Genomic DNA, 13,806 nt, shown 5'->3' on the forward strand with positions numbered 1-13,806 from the left:
CAGAAAGGTTTTGTTCATTTTCACATAGGAACCAAAGTTTTCCGCATGCCTCCTTCAATCACACCTGGGCACAGAAACATTTTGGGCTGTAGTGCCAAGGATGCTCTATAGCAAAAAAAGACCAGAAAGTTCAGAGCAGAAACATTGTCATGCCTGTGGCTGTAACAACGCTGCAGTGATCAGGGCAGCCAGCTGACCATGTAACATTACATTACATCTTATGGCTCACGAAGATACCAGCCCATTTGACTCTGGATTTAGCTTCCAGGGATGGAGGTGCATTTCCTCATGGAAAAATCACTCTGTCATGGGCACCAAGATCATCTTCAACTTAATTATACAACTAGTCCATGTAACTTTTCCTGTCTTGTCCTGATTTCCCTGGATAACTACATTATTTCAGAGCTGAAGGCAACCAGTAGGCAATGGTGGAATGTGCCAATCTGAACACTCACTGATCAACAACAACCACAAAAGATGGGTGTGCTCTGGGAGCAGCACTGAATTTTAACTGCATCACCACAGTGCCTTTGGTTAAAAGGCAAAAAGACATAAAGATTGATTTTGCTAAAAAGCATTTGCTGGCTGTTTTGATAGCTTGCTGCTACTGAGCTTTTAGGCAGATGGTTGCCACCAACACAATGGAAACATGCTGAATGCTTTATTAGCCCATATGCAAGAGACAGGCTGACAATTCAAGAAGGTAAATGCCTGCAGCAAGTTAGCTTTTATAGTAAGTTAGGAGTCCATGAGAGCTGATGATTTGCCATTAAAAATACATATGCTGTTGATAGAATTAATATTTTAAGAGCCTTCTCCTAAAAAGTGGCCAGCATTTACTGACTGCTCAGCAGAGCACAACATGAAAGGCATGACAAGAAATCAAAGCATACAAAAGTTCGTGGAAAAGGAGAGGTTTTGCATGAGCAGGTGAAGTGGCTACAAACAGCACAGACACCATTACAAGAGTCTGTTGATCTGCTCTTTCCATAACTCTTACAACTTGAAAAGTGGTGTAATTGCCTACAGGAAATGCAAGCATCTTAATGCTTAATGATACCAGTTTGATTGCTCTCCATCCTTGCTTACTGCTCTGCAGTTGGGAAGATTATGGAATTCTACCCACCCCATATAGATAAGAAAGGTTTCCGCTGGTCTACCTGGCAGTCTTCGCAGCAAAGTCCATGCGCACACACTGCTCCCGGTTTCAAAGTACAGGTAGTCGCATTACAGCACCGGTTTGTACATTCCTACATGGAGGATAAATTTAGAGCAGACAACTTTGAGTCACAATGAGCTGTAAATCAAGAGGCTGCCTATAGCTCTGCCAAGAAAAGCAAGGCATGAAATAATGAATTATGCATGAAAGTCTATAACCTGATCCAAACAGTCTTGTCTGTCCTTAGCTTCAACAAGCACAAGCATTGTAGTAAAACCAGAGCAGCCATTGAGGAAGGCTGGCTTATTCTAGCTATGGATCTAATCCCAAATACCACAAACAACTCAAGTATGTTGGTACCAATCCTGATACAGTGGTATGGTGTCTTATTTCCACAAAATCGGTAGAATGATTCCATTGCCTCCAATGAGGATTCAGGACCTGTGTTGCACTTACTGAGCATCATGACTACAGCAATCTGTTTTGTGATAGTTGCTCACCAGACTCCTGCATTGCATGGGGGCTGGTAGCTGCCACAAAGAAAGATGATGACACATAATCTCTTATCAGGGTATGTCAGTAATAGAGCTTTGAGAAATGAAATGAGTATGAATTGCATTCGCACTCACTGATACGTCCCAGTTTCACACATACAGATTAGATGGTGGCATGTGTGGGCTTCTGGAAACTTTTTCCTCAGTAAAAAAAGCTAGTAAGAAAACAATGGATTTGTTTTCCCAAGATTATGCTCACACTCTGCAAGTTACATCAGCTGTGCTGGAATCTCATCTCTCCCTAACAAAACCAGCAGCAGACAAAATTGCTCTTCAGCTGCGTTAAGTCAGTTTGACTTAACAAGGGATCACTAACAATATAGGGAACACAGGAGAAATAAATGGGTTAGAGTGATGTTCACACCCTCTTGTTACTTTATTGGCTTTCACAAAGCTTTCCAACTAGATGAGAAGGCTTCCACTGTGCTCACAAATAAAGAGCAAAACGATTCTTAGCATTTCACTGTGCTCTTAGATAACATCTGCCTGAATACACAGAGCTATCTGCGCCGCTCTGAATCAGTGGAACAACTTCCTGCACCTATTTTGGATCATGCCGGAAGGCAGCAGGCTACGCAAGTGTTTCTTTGCAGCTGCTGTGTTTAAGAAGCAACGCTCCTCTGCACAGAAGCACAGTTTATGAATTCACCTCAATAGCAATATGAGAGTGGAGGAAAGCAATGTCAGTCCAACTAATGTACTTATGACACAGCCAGCCTCCATACCCCATCATCTAGCCATATACCAGCCAGCCAAGGAAAGCAATCGGCATTCCACAGGCAGACTGGGATAAAGACACAGCTCTTTGAATGATGTTGCTGCAGCCTCTGAAATTTCCAATAGCTCACTCACTTATTACCTATTGTAGGGAATGAGCTCAGTAAAAGGTTTTTGTGCCTGGGCTATTAAATTGTCAGGAATGGTTTTAATATAAACAGGAAAGCAAACAAAAGGCTCCAAAGGCTTTTACAGGCTGGAGGCTGCCACCTGAATGTACCGCTGTGTTGTAGCTTGTTACTATTAGTTATTGATAACCAAAGCAATAATGGGAGTGGGTTTCTTAGTGTAGGTCTCCTGGGCTCATCAGAGCATCTCAAACATACTAACACAATGACAATACTGGCATCACCTACCCGATGCCAGGTACACCTTGTTTTCACCCCTTCTTTTGTAAGAGCACAAGACAGACCACATTGAATCAGCCTGAGAGCACCCAGCAGAAGATGCTGAAGAACAAGAATGCGAACATATATACATGATACCTTCCTAGTCTGGCTTTCCTTGGCTCCAGGGGCACTTTTAGCAGCTATAACATTCAGTGGACAGGAACTGGTGCACAGTCTGGGGAGCATCTCCTTCTGTTTGTGTGAAACCTGCCCTTTTCTACCTTCATGTGCACAGTTCTTGTTGGGGACAATCTCTCCTTTCTCACTCTGTCCATTTCACTCATGATTTTATCAGCTTCTATTGTGTTTTCCTTCATTTTCTCCCTTTCAACCCAGAGCCCCTCCAAAGCTTTCAACCACCTTATTGCTTTTCTTTCAGCCTTTTTCATTCTGCTTTATCCTTCCTGAGATCAGGGCAGGGTAGGAAAAAGCTGCACATGCAGTTTCAGACTCAGTGCGGTGCAGATTTATAGAGGCCTAGTGGTGCTTTGTTTTGTTTTCCTATTTCTTTCTTAGTAATTTCTAACAGCCTATTTACCTTTTAGACCATTCCTGAGCAGGGAGCTGACATTTTCATGAGACTATTTATTGCAATATGAAGTCTTGTTCCTCTACAGTCAGAGTCAGCTCAGAGTCCATCATCTTATATGTGAAGTTTGGAATGTGCATCCCCCCACACTGAATCCCATTTGTCATCTTAATGCCCAGTCCAGCTGTCTCAGAAGGTTCTGCTGCAGCTCTTCACAGCCAGCTCTTGTCTCAAGCATCCTAACTAATGTCATCAGCAAATTCAAGACTATTCTTCCCAGGCTGTTTATGAATATGCTGAACTGTGTACTTGCCATGACACATCTCATGGATACATCGCAGCAAATCTTCCACTGCATGAAACAGATGCCTTAGACCCGATTGTATTTGCTATCTTTTAACCATATTTTGCCTATGCAATATTCTCTCGTGCTTAGTATACTAAAGAGGCTGCTTAGAGGCTGCTTAAAGATGCTGCTTAGTCTCCTAAAGAGGCTTTGGTCTGAACCCTCTCTGAACTCCTAACAGGCTGCACTAACAGTGTCAGTCCTATCCATCCACTTGTTAAGTCCTTCAGAGCACTGTGTTAGGTTTGTAAGACAAGATTTCCTGGCACAAAAGCTGTATTGACTCATCTCTGCCATGTCACAGCTGTTCAGGCACTAGCTCTTAATTACATTTGGAAGTAATTTGTCTGACTTCTGATTTACCAGTTTGTATTTTTCAGGTCCCCCTTGCAGCCTGTTATAAGATTAGCCACATCTGTGACCTCTTACTTCTCAGGGAACCAGGAATTATTTCTTCTCTTTCTTCTATCTTTCCATTAACCCTCCTTCCACAAACACTGTAACACATCAGATGGGTTTTGGTAATATGATCTGAAATTAAGTCGGATCTTAATCGGTAATATCAGCCTGGGTTGGGTCTTATACTTTTGGTCTGGTGGTGGACCTGCCACCATCATTGTACTCAAGATGACAGCCAGTGGTTGATGAATATGAGACTTTAGTGTGGATATAGGTGGTCAAAAAGTCCCTGCTGCATTACCATTTCCCAAGTCCAGTGAAGGGTGGGATGTGTGCTACAGCCATGACCCTCCACCCTCATAAATCCATTGCAGATAAAGAGCACAGACCTCAACGCAAGGCTAATATTTTACTTAAAGGAGAAATATCCCTATCAACCCCTATCATACCCCTATCAACATCTACATATTCAGACTGATAATTCACAGAGTCCTAGAATGGTTTGGGTTGGAAGGGACCTTAAAGCTCATCCAGTTCCAACCCCCTGGCACAGGCAGGGGCACCTTCCACTAGATCAGGTTGCTCCAAGCCATGTCTAACCTGGCCTTTACCTCCTCCTACTCTGAAGATGTTCTCTTCAACTTGCAATGGTCTCACTCCACATGACCACAGACATCTGTCCTCTTGCTATTTCTGGTTCTGAAGATAACCCTGCAAACTGTCACATCCTTTATAGCTCTGCTCAGCACCCTAGCTTTGTTTTTTCATAGCCTGGCTTTGTTTCTGGTCCCTCTACCATGGCAGCCCTCGCTGATGTTACTAATGAGTTGCACATAGCCACATCCAAACATCTCACTTCTGCCCTGTTTCTATTCTCTCCAACTCTGCCTGTCCAGTGTTTTATCCCCACCTCGGTAATGAATTCAAATTAAATATCATCAAGAGAGGAAAGTTCACATGCAGAGATCTCCTCCATTTAAATAAGCACCAAAGCTCCCTTGACTGTACCATGGAGCCAGAGACCGATTTATAGACCCTTCCATGTCTCTCTTCCTTCCCTGCATGTGATATTCTCATCCCAGTCACACCATAAGATTTGATACCATTTTTGAGGAGAAAGTGTTGTCAATTCTTCTGTTCTGATACAAGGTATTTAATTCTGATCACTGATAAAATACCACTAGCATGCCTTACTGGACAGCTTTCTATGCCGTCAAATACTGCAACACCACTGACAAAGCTCAGCTGGTATAAATGACTGGGCACTGAATTATTAACAAATCTTATGGGGTTTCTGGTACCACTCAGAATATTGCAGTAAATTCCATATTAATTTTAATTGGGCCCAAGCTGCAGTTTCCCAATATAAGTAAAAAGGAAAAACAGAGAAAGAAGAGCCAAACAAGTCAGTGCTTGCTGATGTTAAGTGGCTTTGACTTGAAAAGGTATCACTAGCATCCAAAAATGAAAAAGAGAATGATAACTGGGTTATAAAGACATTTGCAAGCTGCTTGCACTCTATTGACTTTAAACAAGATAAGCCCGCTTCCTCCAACCTTGTTACCCTGAAGAATGATTGAACTGTCAGGAAATCCTTATGGCTTGTGTAAATCCAATACACTGCATAGTAAGGATACAGCAATATCTTGCTCTTTTAACTGTCCTGATCTATTTTGTCTGCAGAACCATATTTATCACAGGAAGCAAATCCTCATCTACTGATATATTTAATTCGAGTCATCTGAGAGTTCAATATAACCAATAAGCATGGGATGCCAAAGGGATAAGGATGTCAGCTCAGATATTATTTGACCCCCCCTCCAGGTTTTCCTATCACCTCCTGATCTGAGTGGTCTTCTGACACATTCACTAAACTAAATGGAACAATCTGTGAAGTAGTAGCAACCTTTTGGGGAGGTGGTAACACTATTTCTGTTAGTAAGGTTATTAGCTAACAGCAAAGAAAAACCTCATAGTGAAGGAAGGAAAGGTCTTGGACCTAAAAACTGAAGCTGCCTGCAAGGAAATATATACTTAGCTAATAGTAAGTTGTATACAAGTATTTATATTAATATTAATATAAGAGTGGCTTCTCACATATGAAAACAAACCTTCCTCCTATATCTTGGATGGGGCTTGGAGCAAGCTGCTCTAGCGGAAGGTGCGCCTGCCTATGGCAGGGGGTTGGAACTGGATGAGCTTCAAGGCCCCTTTCAACCAAAACCATTCCAGGATTCTATGATTCTATGAAATTTATCTTGAGTTTTGCTTCTTAGCTACTACTTAGAAGAATTTCTGTTGCCAGTAACATGACAGTTAGCAATGGATAGTCTGTTAGAGAAGCCATGAGAGTTTGCTCTCCAGTGGAGAATCAAGCGCATTATTAACTAAAGCCCTGCCTGAACTTGAGCAACTCAAATGCAAGCCAAGCAGAAAATCCCTGTATTTCTGAGGACTTTGAGGTTTAAGCTGATAAGACAGAAGCAGAAAAGGGAGAGTTTTGTTTCACACTATATAGTGTTAAACATGCCAAACCAATTCTTTACTGTTAAAAACCTGCAGACAGGAGGTGAGCAGCAATTCTCAGGTGGTGTCTTACATCAGGCTCCCCGCAGTCGCACTCCTCTCCATCTTCCACATAGCCATTCCCACACTTCTGTCCACCAAAGGACTCCTTGACTTCAGGCAAGTTAAACAGACACATTCCCACTCCTTTTTCCAGGCTGTTTTCCAGGTCCTTTCTACTGCAGCTACTGAATACCATGGGAAATGGATAGCTAGAAGAAAAGTACACAAAGATAAAAAGAAAGGGAGTATTATCAGATGAAAACATCTCTCTCCTGTCACACTGGTGACCTTTTAGCACATCTGTGCAGTACCACAAAGTTTGTGTTGATTTCTTTAACCCTTCAACATAGGATGGAGATATAACAATTTGCTGTAAAATTGAGCCAAAGACCTTTACAATGATTTCTGACTATGAGTAAGGGAATTTCCATCTTTTTCACTTAAATTTGTAGCTGCTGTTAAGGATTGCAAGTGTTCACATTTGGAATTCCTTCTTCCTCTTTTGCATAAGTAGCTGTAAGGCTAATTTTGATCACGAGCCTAAAGAAATGCTGGGCTTGCAAGGAGGATGCCTGCATTTACAGGACTGCAGAACATCCTAATCCTTCTTGGAAAATTCAGCCTCAAGTGGCAAATTAATTCATCTTGCTCTGCAGTACAGCAAAATCCCTGCTTTTTTCAGGAAAAGAAAAAAGAAGAGAAAAACCACCATGTTACTTGATAAGAGCCTGCTTCTGCAATTCATCAAAGTCGAGCTTGGGAACTACATGACTAAAGCAAATACAGTTCTTATTTTAAATCAGGAGGACTGTAAAGACACAAATGAAAATGCCCATTTTTAAATTCATATTTTGAGAGCAGGATTTGGGGCTACTCTGCAGGCACAGTGTGGCTTTGATTTCTTTTGCAAAACACATGGACAATGTTAGCAAAATGATCTGATATAATACGAATATCACCAGATAATCTGTGGTTTTCTGTTCACAGAATCCCGAAATAGTTTGAATTGGAAGGGACCTTAAAGCTCATCCAATTCCAACCCCTGCCACAGGCAGGGACCCCTTCCACTGGAGCAGCTGCTCCAAGCCCCTGTGTCCAACCTGGCCTTGTTGGAGGACTTAATTCCATTGTTACTAGTGGATGTTTTCAGACTAACTCTTTATATGACATAAAGTGACCTGGATCTGGCTATCAGTCTCATGTCCTAAACCCTCTCTGCACTGTACACAACCAAGTGATACAGATCATAAAACAGCATCTCCCCTAAATCTCAGGACCTTGGTCACTGCTGCTCCATGGTCCAGCAGTAATTCAACATTATAGCAGCACTGGGAGCCAACTTGATAATGACTGGACTTTATTCACTGAATGCTTTGTATCACTCATGTGTTATTAGGGCCTAATCTTTATGGACAAGCAAGATAATAGATGGAAGTTCTGCACTGCTGAACTTCAGACTTCGATTAACCTACTGTTGTTTTTAATATCCTGAAATGAAAAGCTTGTTTTGTGAATGATGATGCTTGTAGGTATCAGAAAGGGATCACTTCTATTAAAGACATGTTTGATGATCACAATGCAACAGAGCTTCCTGTGCTGACATAAGGGGGTTCATTAGGATCTTCTAGAAAGGTTATGGATACCTTACAGAAAGGGACTTATTTTGTGCCTATTCAAAATCACCTCTTACAGATTACTTTGCAATAAAGCAGCCTGCTGATTGGAAAAGTACATAAACATGACTCTGAAGAGAATCATTTTCGTGTATCACTGTAGGGCTTGTCTAGTTAAACTAAACAGTTTTGTGATTCACTTACGTATGACCTCAGAAAGTTAATAGGCATTTCCACTTAAAAAGCTGATTTCTGGAAAATATCAATGCTTAGGCAAAATGAGAGAGTCTAAGATAAATAAAGGCATTTCAGAATGGCATGAGGTAGGAGTCAGGCTGCTAACTGCAGCTCTGGACCACAGGGGAAAACAGGGGAGGTGCTTGGAGTAATGGAGCAGAAAACAAAGGCACTTCGGAAACCTCCTACTGACTGTTTTATATTGAGTCATTGGAGATGTTCTGAAGTGGACACCACAAACTGTTGTCCTGCTCTTAGTCAACCCAACCCACAACATTTTGTGTACGTGACTATGAGCAAGTGGATGGATGCTCGCTGCTGTCAAACACAAGGAAAAGGGAAGAAACACAGAGATATCTGACTGATAAACCCTGCACAAAGTATGTGACTGCTTGATCAGACATGATCCTCATATCAAAGTATGAATAAATGAATACTGCATTATCCAGGCAAGACCTTTCACTGCAATGACCCAGATTTACTTTGGTATCCACTGAGATGAGACAGGGAGACATACGTAACATACCATACTCAGACTGAAATCAATTCAGGAGCACACATAATGTATTTTCTTCCTGAGCCATATGTCTCAGCCACACACGGATCGTAAGTATAGCTCATCAGTCAAAACTGTCAATGTTTTAGGGTGTTCCTTTGTATCCATGAATGCCCAGGGTCATGAATGTGAGATGTGTCTGTCCCTTACCGGCAGAACAGACTCCTTACACTGTACTAGAGGTGAAATAATGTCACTGTTAATGAATGAGGTTTCTGTTTCCCCCCAGAGGAACTTCAAGCTGTTTCCTATTTTGAGCTAAGAAATCCATTCATCTTCTGGCTCTTCCTGCTCCTGACGCTGATTTCCTCAGCTGACATCAGTGCAGCACATGTTATTCAATGGCATTTTCTGAAAATGCTCTTTTTCTACTAAGTAAGCCCCAAATAAAACCAGAAATGAACACAACCATTGGAAACAGAGCAACTGAAGGGTAACCACACCATGCAAGAGAAGATCCCACATCAGTTGATTCCAGTTGGTATTTCATTGGAAACATAATTGAGGTTTAATACTGTGGCATTCTGACACACAACCATTCTTCATCTTTTTTGACAACGATAATCCCATGTAACATCCACTGCATTTGATCATTTTGATTTTGGGTTACATTTTGGCTGTCTTTGCAATTTTAAAGCTGTTTCATCAGAAGCATGACATCCTTGGCAGATGGGAAGGGAAGCTTTAGATATCGGATGTCAGTAGCATTAGGCACAAGGTTTAAGTGAATCTGGAGCTTGTGCAAAATGATAAAGTGATGGTCATGTGAAGGAAACATACTCTAAACAAATACAGGAAGGTCTCTCGCATTACTCTGTTAAGAGGCTTCAGACCTCACCTGGAAGGACTACCTTTGGGTGGGAAAAGGTAAAGGGGTCTCCACAGTAAAGTCAGCCTTGACCCATCTCCAAGATTACAGTAACATGCTAAACAGGAATACTTGTGCTTTCTGTGGTAACTCAGGCACTTATCCTATTGGAAAAACCCTCAGCCACCAGCTCATATAGGCCATTGAAGAACATTCCAGAGGTAAAAGCATTCACTAGCAATCAGTACATTCCATTATCCTTCACTCAAGATATTTTTTTCACAGACCCTTAGTTTTAGGCAATTGGGAAGAGAAACTTCAGTCCAACTTAATTCCTCTTGTAGGATGCTGAGTAGCCAACACGTTTTCTACACAGTTTGTAGATTTAATGCAAAATGGATCATTTTGTCAAACCATTCTGGCTGTGGATACAACTCTACAGAACTCAAATTGTGTCCAGCACTACATCAGTCTCCTCAGTGGGTTTACAGCAAGGAAAACAGTTTCAGATTCTTTCTACACCTCTTGAATCCACAGCATTCCTCAGTGTCTCCTTAGTGCATAAAAGATGTGCTTAATCTCAAGCACCGCATATCTCAGCTCCCAGCAAAAATAGCTTTGACTGCTCCTGCAAATGAGAGCTTCACAGTAGTATGAGGAGCCCTCGTAATTGATTCTTTTAGAAAGAGAGTCTGGTCTTGTCCCATTCATTTATATTTCAAGCACTCAAGCCATTCAAATGCCAGTTTCCTTTATGCAGTTTTGCATTTAGCCTGCATTAGATGGCTCCTTTCATTAACTAAGTGAAGTGGCATCGTCACTGTGTCATTTCCCTTTTCAGAACAGAGAATTCTTTGTGATAGCACCGAGTTATAAAAAGCCTATGCTGGGGTTTTTTTTGCACCAACTGTGAAAGTTCATCTCCATCATTTCCATTTCAGAGGCACTCCCCTTCCTAATGGGCTGAATAAGAAAGTACAAGCACAGAAACAGTCACTGCCCCAGAAAATGATAGTATTAAGAGTTCAGACAGCAAAGGCATCCAGGAGAAAAAGTGGCTACTGATTCATGCAAGGTAATACAGGAGATCAGCTACATGCCTAGCACCAATACCACCACCGAGACTGGTGTGCCATGATTGCCTTCACTGTCTTTCCGATTGCCTTCACTGTCTTTCCCATTGCTCCATCTGGAAGATGCCTGGAGGCACACTGACAGGAGATCTTTGCTCTATTCCAAACAATACCACTGCATTGTAGCTATGCTTTGGGAAAGCCAAAGTGAAACTCCCTTAGTTCCACCAAACCATGTCTATCTACATCCTCAGTGACCTAAACGTTTAGTAGCTTCGATCTATCTCCTCCTTGTTCCTCCATCATAAACTAACATATTTTGCTGTTTCTCAACTAGCTTTGGTGAAGCTGTAACACCATCAGTGCTTCTGGCAATTCTCTATGCATTGCACAGGAGGATAAACTGCAAGCTCACAATATCTTGAAAACTAACATTTTTGTAATTATGATTATCACTATCCAATCTCAGTGATTTTTTCTTATTCAAGAACTGTAGGACTTTTATAAAGTAACTGTTCTCTCTAAAATGTTGGTATATATACATACATACATTATATGTAGATATAAATCATATATCTATTTATAGGGTTCATTTATTCCAGTTCATGTTGCAACCTGATTATTCAGCATTATGGTAATGTTTATACAGAGCTTTTTACCAAAAGGCCCTGAAGTGTTCTACAATTATTCACTCAATTAAAATGCACAACAGCCCCAAAGAGCTCTATTAAGTACCACCAGGCCTTCCTCCCTGAGGTAATATGATAATTGGAGATTATATTAATTTTAAAAGGGCATTTTGTTTTTTCTGGAGCATACTTATTGAAACAATTGTTGACTACCTCATTTCCAAAGGTGCATAATACTGGGAATGGGCTTTTCCCAGAATGCATGAAAAACCAAGCCTGAAAGTCTGTCTCTGGAAATAGCTAAGACATAGGCTGTGCTTTTTAGGATCATGAAGGTGCTCAAAGACAAGAGGGATGCTGAGTCCCAGGCCTCTGAGTCAGTAATTCCACTAGTCAAGCGCCTGAATTTCCAACACTTTCCATGACACCTTGTCTGAACTGAACATCACAGCATCTATTTGTGTCTGTCTCGTCCCTAGGACCCTTTGAGATTCACACATAGCAATACTTACTCTCCTTATTACCAATAATTCTTCATTTTTGGCTGTACACTGGCTCACACCTGGAGACAAGGAGAGCAACTTTGATCCTTTTACTTGAGGCAGAAGATGTGATTTTGAGCTCTCACTTGCTCAGACTACAGGATGACTTGTGCACAAGTGTGTTTCTGTTGCATATACCAGGTCTTACATAGAACCCTAAATATAGGGGGTTTGTAACTTAAAAAATAGATAGGGTTGCTTTCATTCATTCAGATATAAGTGATTTTTCCATGGAAAAAAGTCAGCAGTAAAGAGAGTAACACAAGAATACACCTGCAGAAGGGGGAAGCTCAAGCGACATGAATGTTTCTAGGCCCAGTGAAGTGTTGATTTCAAGGAGCTATGACAATTCTCCAGCCTCCTCTAACTTCTGATCTAATTGACTTAATTCTTCCCCACTAAAAAGCATCCCCCTTGGATTTAACCTTCTAGACATTATTACTGCTCTCCATCTCCTGAAAACAACTTCTTATGGTCTCCTAAGACATATGAGCCTGCTAGAATAAAACTGAATTTGCTATGAGATGTCATTTTTTGACACTTTAGCTATTCTGTACAGCATGTATGTTAATGAATTAGTAAGCATAAAGAACCTCACAGAATTAGGTATTAAGCAGGAGGTAAAATCCAGTTTCCTTTGATATTGAAATAGGTGCTCAAATACTACACCCCCCTTCACGTATCAAGTTCTGTCATTACAAATTACTTCATACACCTCATGTTTCAACAGCAATTGTTTAAAATCAGACAAGTGCCATAATATGGAAAGGCTTTTTAATCTCTTATTGAAACAATGTCTTCCTTTATAAGCACTTTTGAGGGGGAAAGACACAAATGCAGTTTTAAAATAGATCCCACATGCACAATAAAGGCAGACACTAAAGGTAATACACAGGTTATCTCCCACCCCAAGCTTTTGCAAATGGCAAACATCCAGGACAACCAGGAGGAAGGGGTAAGCTGGAGGTTCCTTTGGAACCTTCCTGGAAGATGTGGAGGCACTTGTAAACAGCATGATAGAGCTTTGTACAAGGTACCAGTCCCAGAACTGATGTGGCACACCTTTTTCTGCAGTATTAGAAGGATTTAGCTAAAAATGTAGAGTGGTTTTATATATATACATATATATATACACAGTATTTACAGTATTGAAATGAGAAGTTTGCTTCCAAAGGCAGTAGATGTCTGACAACTCATTTTCTAGCCTATTTTTCACTCTCTTGCTCCTTTTTTACAGTTTTAATCCCTAGAGCATCAATAAAGTAGAGCACGGAATTGGGCCGTGTAGTTCTACGTGACATCAAAGCTCTTGCTGTCTGAGTTCGTGGTCAGTGATTTAAAAACAAGCCTAGATTTCTCCTACAGCTTTTGTCATGTTCACTACATGGCAGATTTTACACATCCAATAAATAACTGTGGATATATCACACTAGTGGTGACTTTAATTGATGTGCAGTGGCAATGGTTGCGTTGCAATGAAACTTCCAGGGTTATTGGAAAGAAAATCTTTCCAAGTAAATGATTAAACTTCACACACAACTGCTTTAGGTTCATTTTAATATCGCCCTGGGGGGGTGCAGACTCCCAGCATGCATGCAAGTAATCTGACTTCAGGTGTCTAGATCGG

General features: G+C 41.1%; 1 protein-coding gene across 1 annotated transcript in view; it reads right to left on the reverse strand.

Moving 5' to 3' along the window:
- The window catches only part of ADAM12 (ADAM metallopeptidase domain 12), a 185,592-nt gene that overhangs the window by 27,097 nt on the left and 144,689 nt on the right, over positions 1-13,806 (reverse strand). Inside the window, exons 12-13 of the mRNA XM_005143735.3 lie at positions 6,753-6,930; positions 1,161-1,250 (exon numbers count right to left, since the gene is read on the reverse strand). Of these exons, the coding sequence (XP_005143792.2) occupies positions 1,161-1,250; positions 6,753-6,930 (268 nt within the window). The remainder of the gene's footprint in view (positions 1-1,160; positions 1,251-6,752; positions 6,931-13,806) is intronic.

Source organism: Melopsittacus undulatus, chromosome 4 (genome assembly GCF_012275295.1).
Source record: "Melopsittacus undulatus isolate bMelUnd1 chromosome 4, bMelUnd1.mat.Z, whole genome shotgun sequence".
Classification (NCBI taxonomy): domain Eukaryota; kingdom Metazoa; phylum Chordata; class Aves; order Psittaciformes; family Psittaculidae; genus Melopsittacus; species Melopsittacus undulatus.